The following is a 26863-nucleotide window of genomic DNA, read 5'->3' as shown; positions in this document are numbered from 1 at the left end:
GATAGTGACGCCATTCGATAGTTTCGATAGTTTGAAAAATACTATCGATATTTTCGATAGTATCGTATACTATCGTGTTGTATATGTACGGAAACTTCAACTCCGAACAATATGTATATAATATATACATATGTAATGAAAATATTGCACATATGTAAGCATAAATATTACATCTTAAACGTGAATTTCTAAATATTTTCCTTAGTTAAATTCACAGCGTCACTTATTTAAGTAAAGATCACGAAATTTCAGTGCACCGGCACTATCGAAACTATCGACTATCGCAAGGAAACAATCGATGTTTTTCCAAAAATAAAACTATCGATACTATCGATAGTACAATCGATAGTTTTGCAGCTCTAGTATAGACTAAAGTTAGGTGTAAGCTAACGTCACTCCCTGCAGGGATATTACAAAGGGAGTCGAAACCATGCTATGCACACAAAGCTTGTTGATAAATGATGCAATGGAGCTCAGGAATCGAATGTGTTATGTGGATTTTGATGGGAACTGTCTGTATTCTTGGCTCTTCTGAGCTGTATTGTCGGATGTGAATCTCCAATTTAAACAAAAAAGAACTACTACTACTACTAGTATTTGAAGAATTTGGTCTTCACTTAATACCGTGCCCATATTATTTTGTTGCGTGCCTTTAGTGGCACGCGTGCCTTTGGTGCGCCAGCCTGTACTAAGCAACCTCTAAGGAAGGTTTCAGGCTGAAGAATGTATTACCCTTGTTAAGAACTGTTTTGACACGCTATACATTTTGGCATCTAAAATCACGGTTGCACCCCATGTCCATGTCCTAAACACCTATAAACCTAAAACTCGATTTTTTTTCGAATTTATGGCAGCATTTGTATGTATTATTTGAAACCGGTAAAATATGAAAAGCTACTATTTAGTGCCATATATTATGTTAGCAGTTGATTTTCATACCAGACAAACTAATTTTGAAAGCAAGCTATTCAAACTCGCTTTATACACACATTGGCAAGAATGCATGCATTATAAAACGTAACTGATAAAAACTCTATTGTTTGCCTTTTAAACGCAAACATAATTAAATTTTTTACTAATACATTTGCAAATAACTACATACATATGTAAATATGTATTGTATACACAAGCATTCAATACCGTTTAGAGTAGGGTGCTCATCGAACATTTTTTTTTTTTTGAAATTTCAAGACCTTACTCCCTAATTTCCATCGTTTTTATTAGAAATATTATTGCCTATTTTTATATATTTTTCAAAAGTCATTTAGAGGTCGCGACTTGTCATTCTAGGTCAGAAATTACGGTTTTGTAGATTTATCAGTTTATGAATGACTAGTTTTCATTCAATTTTAAAGATCGACATGTTGTGAGAAGAGAATTTATAGGCCTTTAAAATGATGTAAAATGATCTATTGTCAGGCTCGGATTGTTGGGAGTTTTCATCGGGCAAAAAAAAAAACATTTTTTCTTAATTTTTAAAGTTTCGACCATCACTAATTTCCACTATTTCAAAATATGTAGTACTATCTAAAATTAAATCTATTTTCAAATAAATTGATAGCTCATTTACTGCAATCGCTTAAAAATTTTCAAAGTTAGGCGACTTTTCTCAAACACGGCCTTGAATTTATATTGTGTATGTGCCGGACTTTCAGAATTTTTTGAGCAGTGTGGCTAAGGAATTCATCAATGTTCATTCAAAATTGATATATGTATGTATACAATCGCTCTTTAGCAAAAAAGTGTTTTTTAAGAAATTTTGGAAAAAAGGGGGTGGCACCGCCTTCTTATATGATATATGCGTATCTCAAAAACTACTTGACCGATATCGACCAAATTTGATATACATATTGTGCTTAGCCTTGTTAAGCACCGTCTTGAATATTTATGAAATCGGACAAAGCCTACTTCCCCTAAAATATAGCTAGCTTTGAGTTTTTTGAAATTACCGTTACGTTGGTGGAGCCCGTGGTTTTTGTCCGATTTCAAAAATTTTCAATATGCCGCTTAGGGAGGCTAAGCGCAATGTGTGTACCAAATTTGGTCGATCGGTGAAGTGGAGCGTTTGTATGTAGCAATTTTGAATAAATATTGATGAATTCCTTAGCCACACTGCCCAAAAAATCCGAGAGTCCGGTACATACAGAGTATAAGTTCAAGGCCGTATTTAAGAAATGTCGCCTAACTTCGACAACTTTTATGCGATTGCAATAAATGAGCAATCCGTTTATTTGAAAGTAGATTTAATTTTAGACAGTACTACATATTTTGAAGTTGGGGAAATTAGTGATGGTCAAAACTTAAAAAAGTAAAAAAAAATGTTTTTTTTTATTATTTGCCGGATGAAAACTCCCAACAACCCAAGTCTGAAAATAGATTATTATACTTAGTTTTAAAGGGCTATAAATCATGTCCTCACAACATGTTTGATCTTTAAAATAGAATGAAAACTAGTCATTCAAAAACTGATATATCTACAAAACCGTACTTCCTGACCTAAACCAAGTCGCGACCTCTAAATGACTTTTGAAAAATCTATAAAAATAGGCAATAATGTTTCTAAAAAAAGGAAGGAAATTAGGGGGTAGGGTCTAAAAATTAAAAAAAAAGTTTCGATGGGTACCCTAGTGTGGACCCTATCAAGACAATTATCAGCTGATAATAATTTTAGCGAAAAACTTTCAAGAGCAAATCCTATATCTATGTACGAGTATGTTGATACAACAACAATGAATTCACATGTCTATGTACAGATGTACATATGTATGCATGTATGTCCATCTAGTAAATACATATGTACACGAGGGTGATTCAGAAAGAGGAATTTATTTGCTCCAAAGTTTCGGTCAGATGCCAAAATAAGTCTCAGAAAATATGAGCCGTTAATATTAATATTAAGAATGCCCGCATCGCACTTTTCGATTTCCCATAGGAATAACACAGGAAAATTTTTTTCTTCTGATTTTTGAATGAAAGGTGAATTCCGAGGACAAAAAAAAATAAATTTGAATCACCCTAATTTACATACATACGTATGCTATCTCTAGTTCATCCACATATGTACATTGATACGATACGTACATACCAACACTCATCACAATAGCAAAAGTCATCGTCCTCAGTATCATCGAAGCCGGCAAAGTCGTCGCCGCCGTAATTATAATTAATGTCATCGAAGCCAGCACCGTTTGATGCATCATTGCTACTACCACCAACCTCTTCATCTTCCTCAGGGACATCTTCGAAATAATATCCATTGTTTTCATAATCATCTGGCCTATTGGCTGTCGCGGTTGCTCGTTCAACGTCACTGCCCCTAAATGCAACAGCATTGGCGGCGAAATGTCTGCGTCGACAACGACGACATGATCGTCCGGCATCAGCGACAGCTGGGGCGGACACCTCCATAAGTGCCTTATTACACACACGACAATATTTTGACACTGAAGGACCTTCAGTGCTTTCAGCAGATTGCTGTGAATCGCGGGCATCGAAAGCATTCCGCAAGCGTTTGCGTAGTCGCTTAACACGCCACCAATCCTTCCACCATACCCAATCGATATTGGACATTGTGTTGGGCGAATCTCTTGAATGCGTCTTTAGCTATTCTATTGGATATAAAGTGCTATATATTTCTTACAATCAATTTATTGGCGACAATTTTAGGTCAAACACAATTTATTACAGCTCGCTCACAAGTAGTAAACACGCGATATGCGAACGATACTCGTATCGCAACGTTCTAATTAATTTAAATATTAGATAGGTGTACGCGTAGCCACAAAGTACGTGTATTTGAGTACTCTCAACGGGAATAGCGCCTCTTTCGAACTGAAAACAACCAGATGTTCTGAACGCTCGATCAGTCATATTCATGCACTTATCGCGCACTTGCTCTCCACATTGTTTCACAAGCAAAGCGAAATGAGCAATCATTTTCGTAAATAAAATACTAATAAAATCATTTGCGAGCGATAGCCACACTCATTTGTAATAAATATGAAACACATGAATAACTAATAAGTATGTATATACAAACATACAGAGAGAGAAATCTGGCTATAAGACTGACGGTGGCAAATATAACATTCTAATCTACTGTACATATGTACAAAAAAATTTAGTTTGTATACATACATATGTACATACATATGCCGATTTTTAATCTCAGATAAATGTGTCATAAATGGCTGATAATGAAATTTGATTATGAAAAAAACACGAGACTAATAGCAATGAGTTTAAGTGAGGGTAGATAATTTTTTTTGAACGTCATTGATGTACACAAATGGCCGCGAATTCAAAAGAATTTTCGAATTGGGCTTTAAAGAATAATAACAAGTAAATAAGTCTAAGTTCGGGCGAAGCCGAACATTAAATACCCGGCGCACGTATTAGTTTTCTCACCTTTATGAAATAATTTAACCGTTTGGTAGAAATCGATGAAGCGGTTACCGAGATAAACTTATTTAGTCATATGTGAGCGGTTGAATTTAATTTGATTGGTGTTGAAATTCACCGGAAGTGAATTGCAGAACCTGCCTGAATAATCTATTGGGGTATTCACAACGGTGTCGTAAGCTTCGTATTGTTGTATGTCGTAAACCAGACATGGGTACATTTGCCCGTATGGGCTTTTTTGCCCGTACGGGCAAGCGAGCCCATTTCGCGGGCTAGATCAGGGGACAATCATGGGCAAACATGAAGGGGGCAACGAATCTTACTAATACACGTATACCAATGAGAGCCACTGCACACGCATTCTGGAGTAAAAAGGCCACTCTCCCAAACGTACGCCACATACACTCCTCGTCATTTGAATAGCTCAACTTGTTAATCCTTAGTATTACATTTTTATTTTGTTTATTTAATATTCATTGCATCCGATTTTAAAACTTTATACAGAGATAAAAAAATGTCAACAAAGGGGTACAATAAAGTGCAAGTTACAAGTGTCAGTAAAATAGCGGTGATTTTTGACAAATTTTTGGTAATGGTGCTGCGCATTTTCTCTCATACAAAGCAAGCTCGACAAAATTTTTATATGGAATAAAATGCGCAGCACCGTCAATAAAAAATAAAAAAAAGTTCAAAAATCAGGGCTATTTTAGAGTCACTTGAAACTTTTCCATTATTACAATAGAATTAAATGGGCTACAAAACTGCATATCCGAAATGTTTCTAAAAATATTACTAACTTATTCACTACAGGTCATTAGTATGGCACACTCCTATGTTGACCTTTTTTTGAGAACTGTTTCCATCTCTCAAGAAAACGAAAAAATCATATAAAATGCTGTCCAAGAAATGCAAAAGAAATTTTCTTTTAAATTTTAATTTGTAAAAAAAATTTTAAAATTGCATTTACCCGTAGAATATGCTACATTTTTACAAAAAATTTATAATAATTATAATTAAACGAAAGGAAAACTGTAAATACTAAGGATTGAAAGGGTGTGCAATTCAAATGACGAGGAGTGTATATGAGCAGATGTGATCATGGTTGCTACAATTGGTAACTTTCTACCAAAAGTGGTAACTTTTAAACGGTTTGGTAACTTGGTAACTTTTGCAACTAAATATCTATTTGCATTACTAGAAAGAAATGAATTATGTTTTGCATGTGCGTAATTATAAAATCCCTTCGAGTTTCAGTGGCAGCACTCTCAGTCAGAGTCATCTCATATTCGAATTCTGATTCTGAATTCGTTATGATTATTCCGGCACAAAAAAAAAAAATGTCGCGTGCTATTTACTAGACCCACCTACCGACATGTATTTCGACCAACTGAATTCAAATCTGAGGTCCGTTTGACACGTACACTAAATTATGGAAAAGCGAAAAAAATTTGCAATTTTCGCAATTTACTCGAAATTTTGTACGAGTCAAACGACGGTTAAAAGCACACGCAATTTTTTTTTGTGTGCCGGTGCCATTATTCTAGAGCTGCAAAACTATCGATAGTGACGCCATTCGATAGCTTCGATAGTTTGAAAAATACTATCGATATTTTCGATAGTATCGTATACTATCGTGTTGTATATGTACGGAAACTTCAACTCCGAACAATATGTATATAATATATACATATGTAATGAAAATATTGCACATATGTAAGCATAAATATTACATCTTAAACGTGAATTTCTAAATATTTTCCTTAGTTAAATTCACAGCGTCACTTATTTAAGTAAAGATCACGAAATTTCAGTGCACCGGCACTATCGAAACTATCGACTATCGCCCGAAAACAATCGATGTTTTTCCAAAAATAAAACTATCGATACTATCGATAGTACAATCGATAGTTTTGCAGCTCTACATTATTCCGTGAGTCGCAAATATCGGCACATTCCGAACGAAAAATGACACTAAAATTGGCACAACGTCGAAACCAGTTTGTCTCCAAACCAAATTTGACAAGGGATGATGGAAAATCGCTCCACATTACATCATAATCCTACCCTGTCGGAAAAACCAACAACGAAAATGAGAATAACGGCACATGCAACAATTAATTGTAAGAAAAATATTTTCTAATAAAAAAAAATTATTATAATTGTCAATAGCATTTTCAATCTTGATAATTTATCAAGAAAATAGATTTAAACTTCTGTGGTAGAACTGGGAGTTCTTGATAAATAATCAAAAATTCACAAATTATAAAAATATTGAATTTATTAAGTCACGGAAACGGACTGTAAGTATATACACATTTGTTGTGAAATATAGCAGTTTTATTCAGTATATTTTTTTCTCAGTGAAGAAGTGAAGAATTTGGTAGTGAAGATTTGGTAACTTTTGGTAACTTTTCTTAAGAGATTTTGGTAGAAAAAAATTTTGGCGAGTGGCAACCATGGATTTGATCACTACCGCAAGTAAACGCGAGCTGAAAGTGTGATTGTGTTAGTGTGCCAATTACGTTTGAATGATTTTGCGTTCACTTTGCTACGCTCTCGCATCAGTGATCGGACTTTAAAAAAAAATTTGTGTGGTAGAATCTAGAAAAAAATGAGGTAAATTTCAAAAAAATGTGGTAGATCTCATGTTTTGTTTCAAACTTTGTACAAAAATTAAAAACATTCTGCAAGGTTTCGCCTGAATTGCAAACATTTTAATTAGAATCTAAAAAAAAAATATTAATTTTAGTGTAATAAAGTTCAAGATTGAAGTTGCTAAAAATTGCGTTAGTTTTGGCACTTTTTTTCCTTGACAGTGTAAAGCAGTTCCTTCCATATCAAGATATTTTTCGAACATATTTTGAGAGATTTCTGCAACCGTGCGGATTGCTGCCAGCGTTTCTTTTTATCACATCACGATGATGCGAACAAATGTGGCACGTTCCAGCCGCTACTCGAGAATTGCCGATTTTGACAATTTTCAAGTAAAAGTAAACAGCCCAGTTATGCATACTTGCACTGCTATACCATTTTTACGTAAAAATCAAAACCCAACAGAATTCTACATGTTAGGTGCTATGCGTTGGGTAACCGCTTACACGCAAAGCCCTTTTAACAGATTCTTATGTGCAACTCTCATGCAAAGCTAAGTATGCATAACTGGGCTATTAGAAACTTTAGATGCACTGAAATTTGCTAATACTTTCACAAAACTCGCCGTTTCTTTTAACATTTTCGCTATTAATTCTCTTTATAAATCATATATTTTGCAATTTAACACAATAAAACCACGGTTCGAAAAATTTATTATTAAACAAATTTACTATTTTACGGTTTATTTCATCCTCCCATTCGGCTTTGGTGTTAGTGTTTAGTGTTGGACAATTTTTGGTCTTAAAATTAAGAAAATTATGTCGAGCAAAATAAAACTACATACTCAAAAACGCGAATATGTGGTAGATTTCAGACCTTGTGTGGTAGATGCTCAAAAAAGTGGCAGATCTACCACGATGTGGTGGAAGTCCGATCACTGTCTCGCATGTAATGCTTATGCTCTTTAAGCAGGCGCTCACTCTCTGTCCATGCCACGGTTGCCATTTCCAATTTATTTTTCGGACAAAAAATAGACCAAATGGTAAAAAATTGACCAAATGGTAAAAAATGGACCCATTTTTATTACATCCGGAAATTGAGTGGAGTTCATTCCTCTTTATAAAGATAATATTTATTTATTTATTTATTTATTTAACAATCAGTCTATGAAAGCATAATTTCTTACAGACTATTTAAAAATCAAGCTTAAACTAGGGCATCAAATTAAGAATATTGATAAAAATTGACTTAGGTAGAGAAAAATCAAGGTCGATAGAAGTTGAGATCTGGTTAAATTCGCAAATTGCACGGCCAATGGGTGCATTACGGGCATAATTCGTTCTGAAATTTTCAGTATAAAAAGGCAGGGAAGCACGCAGATACCTCCTCGGTACATTAAAATTTATTCTACCCAAAAGCTGCGGACAGTCACAAGATCCTTGGATAATGCAAAAAATGAAAGTTAGAGACAATGTTGACCTTCTTTTATCTAACGATTTTAGATTGAGCAGCGATAAGCGCGCATTATATGAGGGTATGGGCTCAGAAAAGCGTAGTGATCGTAAGGCAAATTTGAGAAACACTTTCTGAACGCGTTCAATCCTATTGATATGGAACTGGTGGAACGGACGCCAGATTATTGCTGCATACTCCAGGTGAGAACGTACGAAAGAGGTATATAGCAGTTTTAAAGTGTACGGATCGGAAAATTCAGTGCTATTCCGCCGCACAAAACCAAGCATAGCATATGCTTTCGTTATAATAAAATTAATATGGCTGCTAAATGAAAATTTGCTGTCAAAGATAACACCAAGGTCCTTGATTTCGTTAACTGACTGCAGACTACACTCAGATAAACTATACCGAGTTATTAATAAATTTCGCGATTTTGAAAATGATACGTAAAAGCATTTGTTAATATTTAATGAAAGATGAGATCTTAAGCACCACAAATAAAAGTTATCCAACTCGGATTGGAGAAGAATTCTTAACAGTTGAATAAATCTTCAAGTCATCTGCATATAAAAGAAAATTAGCAAAAGAAAAGCAAGAACCGATGTCATTTATAAATAATATAAAAAGCAAGGGACCTAGAACACTACCTTGTGGAACACCGGAAGTAGCGAAAAAAGGTTCTGATTGCGCGTTATCCACAGTTACAACACACCGTCGTCGATACAAGTATGACTTGAGCCATTGCAGAAAGGTTGAGTGGAAGCCAAGGCATGCGAGTTTGTAAATCAACACCATGTGCGAAACTTTGTCGAAGGCTTTCGAAAAGTCGGTGTAGATGCAATCAACTTGACATCCTGAAGAAAATGCTGAGATGCAATATTCGCTAAAGACTGCCAGATTTGTAACTGTGGAACGACCCGTTACAAACCCATGTTGATTTTGGCTAATTAAACTCTTAACTGAGAAATACATTTTATCTTTGACGACAATTTCAAAGAGCTTAGATACATTTGTGAGTTTCGAAATAGGTCTATAATTGCTAACATCATTCTTGTTGCCATTCTTAAATATAGGGGTTATTGAAGCCAGTTTCCAGGCATCAATGAATTTCCTAAAATACAAAGATTTATTGAAGATCATTTTCAACGGAAGTACCAGAGCGGGACAACTTTTTAATAAAAGAGCCGAGAGACCATCAAAGTCCGTTTGCGATGAGTTTTTGAGCTTCGAAATTCCTTTTAAGATATCATCAGAAGTAAGTGCAACCGAACCAAAACTGAGTGCGGAATTCAAATTAAATGTTTGATTATTGATAGAAAAATCGTCATCTGAAATAAAATTGGATTTAAAAAAATCAGCAAAGAGGTTTGCAGCATCATGTGGAGAACATGCAGATTTTCCATTGAAAACGACTGATGATGGAATTGTGGAACACGCTTTTTTCGACTTGATGAAGTTCCAGAAGGCCTTCGGATCAGACTTAATATTGATTTCGAACCTAAGAATATAGTTTCTATACAAGAATTTATCCAAACAGTTAAATTCCTTCAGATATTGGCGATATTTTTTTCGACTTGATGAAGTTCCAGAAGGCCTTCGGATCAGACTTAATATTGATTTCGAACCTAAGAATATAGTTTCTATACAAGAATTTATCCAAACAGTTAAATTCCTTCAGATATTGGCGATATTTTTCATAGAAAACTTGGTTATTAGTTAATCTAAACTTCTTATAATATTTGTTTCTAAGGTTTTTAACTTTTTTTAGCCCTTTAGTATACCAGGGGAGTTTATAGGGCTTACTTTTAATAGTAGGAATATTGAGTAAGCATGTATTATACACCACTGACCTGAAAGAATCATAGCACTCGGCGACATCAGTGCCTGAAAGCTGCTCTTCCCAACTAAACTCGGCAAATAAACTGTCCAGGCTTGCAAAATCACACCGTTTAAAGTTGAAGGCAATTTTATCTACTAAAGTTCCAGAGGTGAACTCATAATATTCTACATTAAGAACCAAAGGAACATGATGCATATCCGAGGACGTGACTGGAGAGCATCATTTAGACAAATTAAAATTTATATTGTCACTAACAAAGATTAGATCCAACAATCTATCGAGCTTGTTTTTAAATGTGTTAATTTGCAGCAAGTTCAGGCTTAAAATATTATCAATAAAATAAGATTCACAAATAGTTGAGAGATTAGTAGGTGTAAGAATATGCCAATTCAGTTTTTATAAATATTTTTTTTTTTTTAATTGCATCCAAAGTTTTAAATAATAATGTGTTTCATGTGGTGTAATAATTCCAAGATGTTTTATATCTTTTCGATTGAAATCGAATATTATTTTCATGTGCTAAATGCTATGATTTAAGTTTTGCTACCTTGAAATTAGCAAGAAAGCGCGATATTTTTTATAACGTGCTTTGACAGATGGTTAGCCATGCCATATTTGAAGATCAGTGGCAAGGTGAGTTCACGCTTTTATCAGGTGTTGCCAATCGGCCCTATGCTGAATATCGTCATCGTCGACGATCGTCAGCGCATCAGTACCATGGCTGACAATGGCCGTATCGTCACTTTTACTGACGATGACGATATTCAACATAGGCCGGAATATTCATCAATTAAATAGAAAAAATTGAAAACGCGAAACTATTGCATGAAGTGAAAGGGTGATAATAACCTAACTAAAGGCTTGTGAATTGGGCCATTTAAAAAAAAAATTGGACCAATGGCCCAAACGAAAAGAAATGGACCTAATTTGGTCCATTTGGACCAAAACGGCAACCGTGGTATATGAGAAAATTTGACATCGCTATAACTGTTGCCAACTTTGTGCCTTTCGCAATAAATTAAGTGCGTTTAGGGAATTAAAACGTGAAAATTTTTTAGTTTAGCGCTTGCTTCGTTCTTTGGTGCCCTTTTCAAGGTAATTTTATAATAAAAACGTGATTCTATGGTGACATTGTATTTATTTCGTTCATTTATTTATTCATTCCGAACGTACGGAAAACTTTATCCGTTGACTTACACATATGTTACGTGTTTGGCCGAGCTTCTCCTCTGGATAATATGCTCCCAGATAATCCAAACCCAATATTTTCACACAGTCTTTATCACGGAATTCATAGAATATTCTGCTAATTAGCTGGGTGTGCGCATTTGTACAAAAGTAAGCAATGCATGAAAATAAAGCCGCTAGAGAAACCAAGTAGAGTTTTGCAAATTGTTTTGCGAAGAATTTGTATTAAATATTAATAAGCTGATACCAGATAATTTCATTATTTTCTGTTTCTTTATAACTATTGTTCCTAATAAACTACACGACTTCTTTTCTAGATCCGGACTGAATAATAAAGAAACTCGCCTACGGTCAATTAATAGAAAAAATGTGTGATCCACAGAAACAGTGTGGCCAGACATGACTTTTTAGTTGAAGCGGTTGTAATTTCAATTATGACTTTACTAGCAGACCCGGCGAACTTCGTCCCGCCCAAAATTAGATTTTTAGTTTAAACATTTTGGTCCAACATTTTCTCCAACAGTCCACGTTTACGATTTCCATTGGCACATTCATCGGCTAAGGTTATGGTTTGGTAGTCGTTTGCCGCCTTAAATAACCTAACGAAAGTGTTTATGAAGAAGTTCCCTGGCGGCAACAATGATCCGGATCTATAGTGAATCTAGAAACTTATCTTAAAGTTGGAGGCAATTTCAAAATGGGTGCGTATCTTTGTTCAACTGAAATTCTATATATGTATGTACATACACAGACTTATTTCAGATGAAATACCTTAAAAGCTTGTTTCATGAAAACAATTTAAGTGAAAAATGATTTTTTTTCTGTCAGATTCCATATTAAATTCAAGTAAAAAATAAATTTTCATTAAACTGCTTTCATGAAACTGGTGGTGATTAGAGATTTACCACTGCAAAACCCTGGTGTCTCCGAATGAAACTTTAACTCATAATAATGTTGGCAAATCACATCCATTGGGCCAATCGTAACACACAAGAGTTCGATATACTCAATGGTTCAATAGGTCGATTTAGTCTGACATTCACGCAACCTTTTCTTACTTGTCGATTTTTAGTAATAACTCGACCTCAGCACCACCTGGCAGCTCTTTCTTGCAAATTGGAGTGCCTTTACAGTTTCCAATACATGTTTTGAATATTCGCCAAATCGGATCATAAAAAGATTTTTAGTAATAACTCAACTCCAGCGCCAACTGGCGGGTTAAATTGTGAAACTAAACTATCCAGAGACCCACTCAAACACACACACAAAACTTTATTAAAATCCCTCCAGCGGTTTAGGATTTCACTCACAAAGATGCCTATAAAAGAATTATATGCACATTCAAAGATAAGTAAAAGTCAGTACGTCTGTACTTTGCCATGCCCTCTTTTCAAAGAACCCATTTTTCTCCACCAGTATGGGACTGATTTCATATATCTCCATACGAAGTTCCAGTACTGTTCCATGAACACTTCCAGAGATATGCAGTATGAAATCCGGCTTGTATGGTAGGTGCCACGCCCCCTTTCCCAATAGCTCCATATTTTCTCCATGACTATGCGATTAATTTCATATATCTCCACACAAAGTTCCAGTACTCTACCAAGCTATACATAGAATCTATGTCATAGGTGGATAAGAGTTGCTGCTTTTAATATTGCGCTCACTTAGTACGTACAAAAAAATATAGCAGCAGGGTTTCTATGCGTAATTATATACATACATATGTATATACATAAATATTCATATACAAATGTAAGTACTAACAGCAATGTTAATTGCTCCTTGTACATAGATATGTAATTGCCTACATTATTTATCCATAACTATACATACAAATTTTTTTTTTAACATACGAATAAATATTAACGTTAACATTAGCAAGTATGTATATATTACATAACCCTTGCTTTGCGCTGTATTCCGCACAAATTAACAGCAGAGGGCGCTCTTATTTGTGATTTGCTGGTAAGCAGCGCTGTTATGTGGGCATATACATATGTTAGATTCTAGAGGATTTTTAAAGTCCTGCAGTTCCATTTTTAAGAAGTAATTAAGCCCATCCAGAACCTATAACCAAAATTTCAAAAAAATCGGTACAGCCGATCTTGAGCTTTGCGAACAGAAAAAAAAACCGCTTTCAAAATATATATTACTATAGATTAGATACATACATATGTATGTACATAAATATGCATATACAAATGTAAGTGCTAACAGCAATGTTAGTTGCTCCTTGTGGCAACATAAACGACTCTACATACATAATTGCCTTAATTAGGTTTGTTCCACACGTGCCCGCGGGTACCCGCGGATGCCCAAAACAGCCCAGAAAGCATTCCTCACGCTTGAAAAATGGATAATAGAGAGCGAATACGTTCCACTTTTGGATCGTAAATGTCTTCTTCTTTGTGCACGAAACAGCCCGGACTTTTTTTTTCCGGGCACAAATGTGCAAAAGGGCAATTTGTTGTTAAAATCCGAAAGCAATTTTTATAAAAACAAAAGTCGAAAATAGCACAGAATTTTTAGAAAATGTAGTTATTTGGTAAGTTTATTAGCCATATAAGATAAATACACATAAAATCATTGTTTAGAGCTGATATGTTGGTTCCGGGCACGAAATGTGGTTTTTTGCGTTCCTCATGCTTTGGGCACTTTGGCACGTGTTGGCACATTTTTGACACTTGTGAGAGAGTAACTTATTTTTACGCTCTAATTACCGGAGCAGCCCGGAAAGCATGGGGAACGAAGCTATTGAGAAGCGCATCCAGAACCTATAACCGAAATTTCATAAAAATCGCTACAGCCGATCTCGAGCTTTGCGAACAGAAAAAAAACGGCTTTCAAAATATATATTATGTAGTATAAATTACTTACTCATTTGTACAATTTTGAATATGACTTTATTTCACTTCAGGATTGGAAATAACGTCATATACGGTACGATGTATCGAAATCAGTATCAAAAGGGGATAGGAAATAAAATTTCGCGCAAACGATAACACAAAGGAAATATACTTAAATATAATTGTAGGAACAATATGGCTTGTATGAAGATGATATTGATATTGATGTTATTATGATACATAAAGCGGTATCGAAAGAAAATACCCATATGGGTATCAATAGTATCGTCACATTAGTATCGAATACCGATTTACCCAGTAACGAAACCAAGGTATCGATACCAAGATTATATCAGTAGTATCGCAACATCTCTAACCGCAGCCGAACTGCGACGAACATGATGTCGGTGGAGATATAAATAATTTTTCCGCAACTTTTCATACCCTGCCTCCCGTAAACTGTTTTTCCCTTTCTCTAGCCCGCGCTCGCAAAAAAGTGCCCACCTCTGTCGTAAACTTTAAACGCCTAAAAAATATATTAAGGGGGTTCGCAAAGTACCAGCAAAGTCATATTATGAATTTTCGTAGTGTTAAAAAATAGTTGGTTGTGGTTTCAAGTACTCTAAACATTTACTTAAGCTTTTAAATTTTACGACATACAACAATGCGACGCTTACGATACCGTTGTGAATCCCTCAATTGTATTTCTTTTTGTAAGAGTCTTGTGTGTTCTGAAATTTACCGTTATATGAAAATTGTGCGTAATTTTAGTCCGATTTGCTTTGTTTGCACCGAGGGCAATAACTGTACCGAGTTTGGCAGAAATTGATAAATCGCTTGCCGAGATACACATATGTAAGTGAGCGGTGCCACGCCTTTTTTTTCAAAAGTTTATTTTACTCGAATTTCTTGCAAAGGAATTATTTCAAACATCAATTTTGAGTATATTAGCTTCAATAGTTACTGATTTATAACAGTTTTCGTATATTACTGTTATTTAGGACGTTGGCATGGTTATTGTCCGATTTCAAAAATGTTATACCTTTTGCTATGCTGTACTAAGGTCCACAACTGTGCTAAGTTTATAGATCGGTTACCGAGATATACACGTGTAACCCTAAGTGGCAGGGGCTATGCCCATTTTCCAAAAATTTATAACGCACCAAGTTTCGTTAAGTTATCTCAATTTTTACTCGAGTTATCGTGTGCACAGACGAACGGAAGGACGGACAGGCAGACATGGCTTTATCGATTTCTCTTTTCATTCTGAACATACATACATTTATCGATATCTAACTCGATTCCTTTTGGCTGGTACAAACAACCCTTATGTGAATAAAGTTATAATACTCTTATGCCCAAGTGCGCTCGGGTTTAAAAAAATAAATATTTAATCAAAATGAAAACTTGTTCAAGACGAAGTGCTGCCACCTGTTTATTTTGGAATCAAACTTCTTCAACGTTATCTCTATATGCGAGATAAATCTCAAGTGAGTACTTACGGAAATGAGAGCGACAGATTTCAATGAGATACAAACAAGGAAACACATTTATTTTCTTTTACTTTTTTAAATCCTTGTATAGCACCCCTGCAGGGAGTGACGTTAGCTTATACCTAACTTTAGTCTGTTTACGCGAACACTAGTGCTAACTATTAACTGTGTATTTTGTTCGAAAAAAGCTAACTACTTTTGTGGGGCGATGGCCGCAAAAAAGTCAGACCTGGATACCTCTGCATTACATGTCAACTAACTTGTAACTAACTACTTTTGGGCTTAAAATATCAATAAGAAAAAAAAATATTTTTTTGTTTTTTTACTTTTTTATTTACTTATTTATTTACTTTATTTTATTACATTTCATATTTGTTTACATATTCTGCTCTGGGTGGCCCCATATTCGAACACCGTCAGACATAACTTCAAAATGATAGTATAAAATTTCGATCTTCCTTTTATTTGTCCTGAATATGAAAAAGAATCTGCGAAGTTCAGAAAAAAAGTGTATTGAAAGTAATTTTTGTATGCGGATATTTAATAGAAACTTGTAAAGAAAACCAACTCCCGATTGCGTCTGCATGACTCCTGCACGACTTTACAATTCACTTTAAGTTGGTTTTGTCGCCAAAAAGCTAACTATAAGTTGGTTAGTTTTAACAATTGATAATTTTTCACTGCAGGGACATAACTAGCTCTATATTTAACCGAAAAAATGAAAACAATCGAACAGCATGGTCCTTAAATATATGCAATTAAAGAGAGTGACGTTACGTCACAAAAATGGAAGTTGATTTTTTCTTCTCTTACAAAATCGCAAAACTCTGCGAATTGTGGATGGCCCTTTAATTCTAGTTGTTTTTAGAGTTTTTTTAAAATTAATTTAACTTGTTTCAATTTTCTTTCACAACCCCAACGTTGAAACGTTACGTGACGTGACATAAATTTCCATCGTTATATTTTTGTTAATATTGCTTTTAAATGAAGTTTTAACTCAAACAAGACATACATTTTATGTCGAATAAATGTATTTTATATTTTGATTTCAGCGCCGGGTTTTCAAAATATTTCGACCCTGGCGCCATCTAACAAGACCATTTTACTCAAAAAATGTTCTGCTTACATAACCAGTATGTGTATATTTAAAACAAGAAATTTTTAGCAAAAAAAACCGACTTAAAAACGGATCTAAACCAGATTAGTATGGGACCACCTCTGAGACACTACCTTTCCGATGCAAAAAGAATTATCGAAATCGGTTGACGTGGCCCAAAGTTATGCGGTAACATACATAAAAAAAAAAAATATTCCGACGAACTGATAACCTCCTCCTTTTTTGGAAGTCGGTTAAAAAGCAGACAAATTGGCCCATGTCTAAATTCACAGTTTCCATATGCGCACTTTCGGTGTCCCTGCCCACTTACCATATAACGGTAACAGAAACACGAAAACTGCGATAAATCAGTAACTACTGGTATCTCGGTAACCACTTCATCGATTTCTACCAAACTAAATAAATTATTGTTGCTTTTCCACAATAGTTTTTCGTTAAAAAACGGCCTCAAGCTCAATAAAAATTGTTGAATATAATTGTTACAAGGCCATAAAATAACAAAAAACAAATAACTTAAGGACGAGCACACCTAAAAGTTAAACATTCTAAAAATAGAATCATTGACAAAACCAATAAAACCAACTTGCTTCAATGATATCATTAAGTCTAACTCAGCATATTGTCGTAATCGTTTGAAATCGTTTTTCCCTCCTTATCATGCAAAGGTAGTTTAGAGAAAATTTGAACGACGATACTATACTTCTTCACTTGTTTAAGTCAAAGTTTAATTGTAGTTTGATTAATTTTTGGCTTTTCATGCATGTCATCAATAAAAATAAATTTCGATATATTTTTAGGAATCGAGTACCAGAACCCTGGTATCGTATCGAATCATAAATATATATAACAAAGTTATTGTGATTAACAATATAATAATAAAAATAAATAATATAAATAATGAAAAACTTAAAAACTCTGGGAATTGGGCAAGCCTATTTGTATAAATTTGTTTGTAGTAATATTTGGAATATTTAATAAGGTTAAATTTTCAAGTTCCAAAATGTAAAAATCTGTTCTGATTTTTCTATCAGCCGAAGAACCTGACGTGACGTTACTTGACGTTACGTTACTAAAATTTCCATTGAAACTTTTTTGGTTAATACTGTTTTAAACTAATTTTTAGCGCAAATAAAACATGAACTTTATGTCTAATATATTTTTTATTTTGACTTCACGCTACTTAGCGGTTCCATTTTTTGCTAATCTATGTCATACTATGACCTTCCGCTGGAAAAGTCCACACGTCTATACTTTCGAATTTATATGTAAAGCAATATGGATATATTCCAATATGTATTCAGATTTAATTTTGTGAATTTGGTATCGATATTTGATCCCGATATTTTTACAGCGATACTTTAAATGAGTACTATATAGGGATGCAACATCGCTCTTAAAAACATCGATGTTTGAAAACATCGAGGGTCCCGAAACAAACATCGATGTTAAAAAACATCGGTTATAAAAACGATACGTCGATGTTTTACCGATGTTTTAATATCTCATCTACTACGCGAAATAAAATATAGACTGAAATATTTTTTAAACTCGAAAGAACTAGACTCACATATCCGCTAAAAACCATAACTTTATACAAAACTTTGAAAAATTCAACACATTTTTATCATAATTTTGAACTTTTTTATCTGAATTTTTAGAAAAAGCCGCAAAAAAATCGCCTTGATTTTTAACGAATTGGTTTTGCTGACGGGGTTTGGCACATTTTACCATATAAAAGTAAATTTCTTGTAGAATTAAATGCTAAAGACATTTTGCAAACAAAAATAAAAAAATCAACGCCAGTTATTATAAATTGCACCTTTCATATGTAAAAAACCAGGGTACGAAAATAAACTATATTGTACGTTACTATTTCGTTTCGTTTATTACTTCAACAGTTCGGTACAATACGAAAACCAAACGGCTGAGTTCACTTTGGCGATAGTACACTACAGTAGTTTAGTAGTTACAGACGAAACAATTAACGAAATGAATCGTGCAGAGAAAAATATATGTATGTATGTACACATATGCAATAACTAAACACAAAACGAATGGCTGCATTGAATACAAAAAAATAAAAATGTTTTTTAATTGAATTGGATATGAAAATTTACAGAAAAAAAAATATTTTTCACGTAATTGAAACGTTTGCATACATATAAAACGTACCCTATGGCATGATAAAAATATTGTAAGGTAGAACCGCTGAGAGTCACTTTTAAAATTCTTGACGTTTCCAAACAATTTAATTTTTTAATTTACTCACAAACTCACACACACGTTTTCATTTTCAAACTCAAGCAACAAAAATTTCGAACAATTTCATTTTTTTATTTTCACTTTTATATGATTTTAAAATGTTGGCAAACTTCAAAAAAAAATCATGGCCGACAAATTGAGAGAACGGTTCTACCTTGCTATATTTTTATCATGCCCTATGGTACAATTGTCACAAACGAAAAGCAAACGTTTCTCGTTGGGGAAAATGACAGTGAATCTTACAATTTGTTTCTGACTATGTACAAAACTGTACAAAACCACAAATGATATGATGATCGATTAGCAAATGGGAGTTGTTTTGTACAGTTTATTTTCGTACTCTGTAAAAAACACAAAAGCCGCCACAGAAAAATCATTAAAAATCAAAGCGATATTTAGCCGCTTAAAACCTGCACCGTTTTATTAGAATTACATACCCACAATTTTTTTTTTAATATTCAGACTAAAAAGTTCAAAATTTAGATGAAAATTTGTTGAATTTTTCTAAGTTCTGGTTACGGAATGAACCATCCTTACTAATATTATAAATCCGAAAGTGAGTTTGTTTGTTTATTACGCTTTCACGCTTGAACTACTCAACCGATCACCATGAAATTTTGTGCGCTGGTGTCATTAAAATCAACTTAAAATATAGGATAGATTTAATTTCGATTAGACGAAGGGGCGTGACACCTCCCATACAAACGGAATTCTTCATACTGGATATCTTGTGAAATATTTGTGATAGAGCACTGGAACTTGGTATGGAGATATATAAAATCAATTCCATACTTATGAAGGTCGGCTGCCACCTGTTTAAAAAATCAAATTCAACTTGAATTAAGGGAATTACTTATTTCAAAATTATATTAAAAAATGGATGCCAAGAGGCTCAAAAAAGGTGTAGTTTCAAAATATTTTGGAAAGGGGTGCCACAAATTTAAATTAATTATTCGCAAGCTGTGTATCTGAAAAATTAAAATATGTGTGTCAAACGAAAGATTGTTTAGAAACCTTCAGATTGAACATTTAGAATATTACCCCCTTAAAAATTAATTAGTGAATGAATCACTACAATATGGGTATCAATCGAAAGGCTTTTGGTAAGCGTTTTAGTTCTTAACTAGATGTAGGAGGGTTGCCACCTGTTTGAATAATCATATGCTACTTGAATTAAGGGAATTAGGTAATTAGAATATGTATCGCAATATGATTGTCAGACGAAAGGGGTTTAATAAGGTTTTAGTTGGAAAATATTTTGAAGAGGGTTGCCACCTGTTTATACTCAAGTTAAAGTGTCAAATTTAAGAGCTTGAACATATAGAATTTTCTGTCGTATTTGAAGAGGGTTATCACCTGTTTTAAAACTACATTCAAATACAATTGCATCCTTACTAATATTATAAATGCGAAAGTGAGTTTGTTTATTTGTTACGCCTATACGTTTTAACTACTCAACTGATTGCCATTAAATTTTGTCCACTGGTGCCATTTAGCCCAACTTAAAATATAAGATAGATTTAATCTCGATTATACGAGGGGGCGTGGTACCTCCCATAAAACGGAATTTTCATATCGCATATCATATCTCAGAAAATATTTTTGATAGAGTACAGGAACTGGGTATAGATACATATTCCATACTCATGGAGGAGGGCTGCCACCTGTTTAAAAAATCAAATTCGACTTGAATTAAGGGAATTATTTATTTAAAAATTATATTAAAGAATGGATGACAAGAGGCTTAAAAAAGTTGTAGTTTGAAAGTATTTTGGAAAGGATTGCCACCTGTTCGAAAAGCCAAATTTAAATTAATTATTCGCAACCTACCTGAAAAATTAATGTATGGGTGTCAAATGAAATATTGCTAAGAAACGTTCAGATTGAACATTTTAAATATTACTGAGATGTTGTACAAGCGTTGCCACCCGTTTAAAACTAAATTCATTTAATTTAAATGAATTACTACAATATGGGTATCAATCGAAAGGGTTTTGCTAAGGGTTTTAGTTCTAAACTACATGTAGGAGGGTTGCCACCTGTTTGAAAAATTAAAGTCTTCTTGAATTTGATAATGGGAATATGTATCACAATATGGATGTCAGACAAGAGGGATTTAATAGGGTTTTAGTAGGAAAATATTTCGAAGAGGGTTGCCACCTGTTTTAAAAGTCGAGTTTAAATTAGAGGTTCTGAGGTTTTTGAAGAGTGTTGCCACCTGTTTTAACTATAAATTCAAATACAGTTATATTATAAGTTTAATTAGTTATTACAATCTAAGCTTTAATCCGAAGTCTTGAAAAGGCTTTATTTCTAAGCAACACATGTATTGCAGGGCTTCCATATGTTAAATTTTAAATTCAACTTGAATTATAGAAATTAGGTAATTTGAATACATACATATCGTCACCTAAGGGGGAAAAGATGCCAAGACGAAAAATTAATGTAGTAACGTATTACCTGCCATTCTGCATCAAAACCAAAATTTCGAAAAAAAATTTACTTGGCACGTTTTCACCTTTAGATAGCGAATCACAATATGAGTATCAGGCAAAAGAGGTTTAAAAAGGTTGACAACTGTTTAAACAATAAAATTCAAGCTATTCAATAATTTCAGTGAATTATTAAAATATGGTTGAAAGGGCTTCATTTCTAAACTACATGTAAGGAAGAAAAAGTATCACAAGGGAGAGGTTTAAGAAAGTTTTAGTTTGTAAATATTTTGAAGATTGTTATAAAAATTTAAAATCTCCTGCTTTTGGCACATGATGCAATAATGAAAGGTGTTATACGTTGGCAACTTCTCGCTCTAATCCGCCATCTTGAACTACCTTAGGAGAAACTGTGTTGTTTCTTTGCTATTTTCACTGAACATTTCCCAAAATATTAGAAAAAAATTCTGAACAAGCTACATTGATTCAATTTTCGTTGTTCGTTTTGTTCTTATTCGCTGACATTTGTTTTCCAATTGCGTGAAATTTGGTAAGTATTGTAATAAAACCGAATTATTTTACAAATAAATTATAATTTTGCATTTATTAGGTCATTTCCTTAGTGTTTTCCTGACCGACCTGTGCTGGTATTGTGATTAAGAGCTAATACACGTAAGTTACAACATATTATTTTGACTTTATTGATGAACCATTCCATTTGAGCTCTTTGTTATTTCAAAACCTAATGAACCATTTATTCGCAGATTTTTCGGACGATTCCGCTGTGCTGCGTTCCTGCTCCGCCTGTATATTGCTCCGCCCGTATTTTATAGTGTTGCGTTCCTGTTGCGCCTTTGCATTAGTGTGTGCGTTGTGATTTAGACACGTTGAAGTAAGTTGAAACCAGGTTTTTGTTTGTTAAAAACCTAAAAAACCATTTATATGCAGATTTTTTGTATTCTTCTGCTGTGCTGCGTTCCTGCTCCACCCGTGTATTAGATTGCTGCGTTCCTGTTAACATACATATCGTCGCTTAAAGTACAAAACCGCGTAACTGACATTTGCTGCTAAAAATTGGATTCGCTCACACACGTTTTTGGCTCAATCCTTATCCATTCTTTCTGAAATATACTAGCCAAAAATGCGATTGCTTTTTACAAAAAGATAACCATTTTGAAATATGAGTGTTTTTACTCTCTAGAAATTAATTTATGCAACCTCGCATACGTGGGTTTGCATTATCTCTATACGCGGTTTTGCAATTTATTGATACATGGTTTTGTACTTTAAACGACGATATGTATGTAGATGTATGTACATGTATATCACATATATTGACTTAGATATGTATACACAATTAATGGTGTACATAAATTTTTTTATATTGAAACTAGATATGTATATGATAAATATTTTATTATTATTATTCGGTTCAAAAAAGTCCTATCTCAAATAAAAATACTTCGAAAATGTGCTGAGATAGGGTGTTTTTGAACCGAGTTCCGAGATAGGGCATTTTTTAATCAAATTCTAAAATAGGGCGTTTCGACCTGGCTGCCGAGATAGGTCGATCTTCTACTCAGCCATCGATATATGGTCGAAGTTTTCGTTATATGGAAGACGATTAAACGAGATTTGTTTTTAATCGATTCCAAAAAAACTAAGGTAATTTTTAGCCACTTCAAACTTGCATATAATTAAACTAAAATTGAAGGGGCTATAAAACTGAGTGCTCAAAAAAATTCTAACACTTCTGAGAAAAAAGTTTGAATTTTGGGTGAAAATTTGTTGTATTTTTTGTAGTTTTCTACGAAGTTTTAAAATTGGGTTTATATGGGTTTTGTTAGAAATTCAACTTTACTTTTGTTGCAAATTCTTAGCAATAAATAAATTAACATGAGAGGGAAATAATATCACTTTGAAATGGGGTTGCTATTAATATGACCGATACTGTATGTATATAATAAATTTTGTACAATTAAAAAAGTGAATTTACTAAAATGAACACAACGTATTAATTACAAATTCTGAAATATGTCGTTATAGTAGAGGAGACCGTGGGAGATCGACCTTCACCGATCTGATAACTCGATGAGACATATGTTTTATCAAATATAATTCAAAAACAAATATGCCTATGATAGCTATTTTTAACTTAATTAATTTTAATCCATTTTTTTTCATCACCTTCACTCTTGTGATAACCGAATAAGTTTTATCTCAATTGATAGTTTTGAACAGGTACGTAAATATAGGTAACTACATCGATCTGTTAACCAATCGAAATTGATATAGGTAAGATATCTTAATTATAAAACCAATCATATAGGATTGCCTGCAAAAAATCGTACATAAAATATTATTGCCAAGCTATAAAAGTTTTAGAATTTTAGCTATTAGATAGGTGGGAGAGAGAAAGTAGAGCGTCCGAGGTCCGTGTGATAACTCTAATTTCGATCACAATTTTTGTATTATTTCACACTGTATATACCAACAGCTATGAAATAATCAAAAAATAAATAATTTAATATTTTAATAAAAAAATAATAAAATTAATTAAACAAAATTTTTTTTCCATTTTAAAGCTAAATTATAAAATGTAAAAATTATAAAAAAATCTATATTCTTTATTTAAAATTAAATTCTTTATTTAAAATTAAATGAAGAATAATTTATTTATTATTTTAAATTAAACAAATGCCGTAAAGTTGGAAAGAATAAGTGTTAAGGTGATGAAAAAAATGGATTAAAATTAATTTAATTAAAAATAGCTATGAACACTTTTCGATAGGCAAGTTATATTTGTTTTTGAATTATATTTGATAAAACATATGTCTCATCGAGTTATCAGATCGGTGAAGGTCGATCTCCCACCGACTCTTAGACTATTAATTTCAAAAACAAATAAATAAAACTTTAAAAAGTAGTCAATGCTTGCTGTATGACACGAACTTGGATATACGTGGACTTGGGTAATGTATAATTCCTTATATGATTCCTCAAAGTATCCCTTGTATAACACTGTGGAACACAGAAAAAACTATATAGTGCGACTATATCAGGTTTGATAGCTGTTGGCCATACCAATAATGCCTCATACTAAGATTTACTAGATCAATTCGTGCTCTCCGAGAAAAAAAATTTTCACGATCCAAAAATCTGAAAAATTTTTTTTCTCACAAATTTTGAACATTTATCGTTTTTGGTCTATATTTTGTTGAAAATACCATACAAAGCAAATATAGGGCAAAAAACAAAGAATTTTCAAAATTTTGAGAAAAGAATTTGGCGGCTATACTCAGATTTTTGAATCGTGACATTTTTTTTTCTCGAGAACACGAATTGATCTAATAAAACTGAGTATGAGGCATTATTGGTATGGTCAACAGCTATCAAACCTAATATATGCGCACAAGAAGCCCATTTGAAAGAGGGGGCAAAATATCACACGTAAATGAATTCCTCTATTTGGCCTGTGTAATATATACGGGAAACATTTCAAATTCATAAGGGATAATTTACTTAGTGATGCGGCTTATATAAGGAATTATATATGCCATACTGTTCTAGCTGGGTATTCATCAGCTCGAAAATTTTAAGCATATTATCATATTCCTGTGAATAAAAACACGCCTAGTTTTATTATTTTAATTATCTACAACTTTATGAGACTACCAAGCCATATATATACCTATTCTGATAATCGGAACGCTGTTGAGAAGGCATACAATTTAGTACTTTTTCAACTAAAAGGCTTTTTTTGATTCCCGTTGTTCTTGTACTTCCAAAATACAATATTGACCTAAGGTAGTTCGATTTCGAGCTGTCACAACGTACAACACCTTTCATTATTGCATCATGCTTTTGGCATAGGTTAGGTATGTTGAGTTTTATTGATATTTCATACACTCAGCGAAGCGGGTGAGGGTGATCTAGTATTTTTATAAAAAAAATTAAAAGAAAATTAACTTAAAAAACGACAAATATTTAACAAAAATCAGCATGCACTCACGTTTGATCTCCAGTGTATGTATGTACACATAGAAACTTCCTTCAAGCAGCATATTTCAATACAAGTATAAGTATGTTGCTATAATTATGATGTATCAAGGCGAATTTATACAAGATGGTGTTGACAGAACAAAAACAAAAATTACAACAACAAATTATACGCACATTGACAATCAGCATAAAGCAAAATTACACAAACACATTTGACAAAAGGTACAAATTCGCCGTGAAATCAGCGGATCCGATAACACCACCTTGTATAGATCCGCCTTGTGATGTATCTTAAATATGAGTCAGAATTTCTGAAACGGGCCAGTTCAATTATGTGATATTTTATTTCCCATCAATGGTATCAATGCGAATTTATACAAGGTGGTGTTATCGGATCCGCTGATTTCACGGCGAATTTGTACAAAATGGTGGGTTTGTTGTAATGTTGCTTTGGACTGATTGTCCACGTGCGTATAATTTGCTGTTGTAATTTTTGTTTTTGTTTTGTCAACACCACCTTGTATAAATTCGCCTTGAATGGTATTTTTTCATAGCTATTGACAATGCAAACAAATTCTAAAAGTGAAGAGCCCAACCCGCGCACTACTTTAGTTTTTAAGTAATTTGTTGTTAAAGTTGCGAAATTCACCAAATATGTTGATGCAAATTGCATCCATTTTATCATCCAAAAGCGCGTGAAATAGATAAATATGACTTAATTGTAAACACTTTTAATGCACATGACCATTTTCTTTTAAGTAATATGGTATTTTTGTTAATTTAACCACGATAAAACATTTATAAAAGTAGTGAAGTAGTAAACATGCGAGGGTTGCCACTGAAAACCGAAGTTGGTGCTGCCAGACGAATTTAATAATGTCAAAAGTAATATCGCAGAATATTTGACTCCACATTTTAGGTTTTATGAAATATTGGCTTTTATTTCCAAAAACATAGCGCCGCAGGCGAAAATTTGGAATAAAAAATCGCGCGATTTTTTATTCCATATTTTCCCTTTTTTAAGGTTTTTTTGATTTTTTTTTTTTAAATAGTGCCGCAGGCGAAAATTTGGAATAAAAAATCTGTTTCTTAGCATCCTCGTAAAGTTTCATGCGAAAATACGTTATACGAGACTGCCATGGTGATAATAAATTATTTAGTTGAACATAAGCTGATCTCTGTGCTGCCATTAGAGATTCACAAACCTTGGAAAAGGCAGGCAATATGCTGAT

General features: G+C 33.4%; 1 protein-coding gene across 3 annotated transcripts in view; it reads right to left on the bottom strand.

Annotated features, from left to right (window-relative positions):
- LOC118734369 (inositol hexakisphosphate and diphosphoinositol-pentakisphosphate kinase) overlaps positions 1 to 26863 on the bottom strand; it is a 187784-nt gene that overhangs the window by 40628 nt on the left and 120293 nt on the right. Inside the window, exon 1 of one of the 3 annotated variants that reach the window (XM_036464091.1) lies at positions 3082 to 3867. The exons of 1 other annotated variant lie outside the window; for it this stretch is intronic. In XM_036464091.1, the coding sequence (XP_036319984.1) occupies positions 3082 to 3570 (489 nt within the window). In that variant the 5' untranslated portion in view covers positions 3571 to 3867. Of the gene's footprint in view, positions 1 to 3081; positions 3868 to 26863 lie in introns of those variants that run through there. One more of the 3 variants, XM_036464092.1, reaches the window with a different exon arrangement.

Source organism: Rhagoletis pomonella, unplaced genomic scaffold, assembly GCF_013731165.1.
Source record: "Rhagoletis pomonella isolate Grant_MI unplaced genomic scaffold, Rhpom_1.0 Rhpom_scaffold_00002, whole genome shotgun sequence".
Classification (NCBI taxonomy): domain Eukaryota; kingdom Metazoa; phylum Arthropoda; class Insecta; order Diptera; family Tephritidae; genus Rhagoletis; species Rhagoletis pomonella.
Note: the sequence above shows the minus strand (reverse complement) of the source record. Positions and strands in the feature narration are given on the sequence as shown.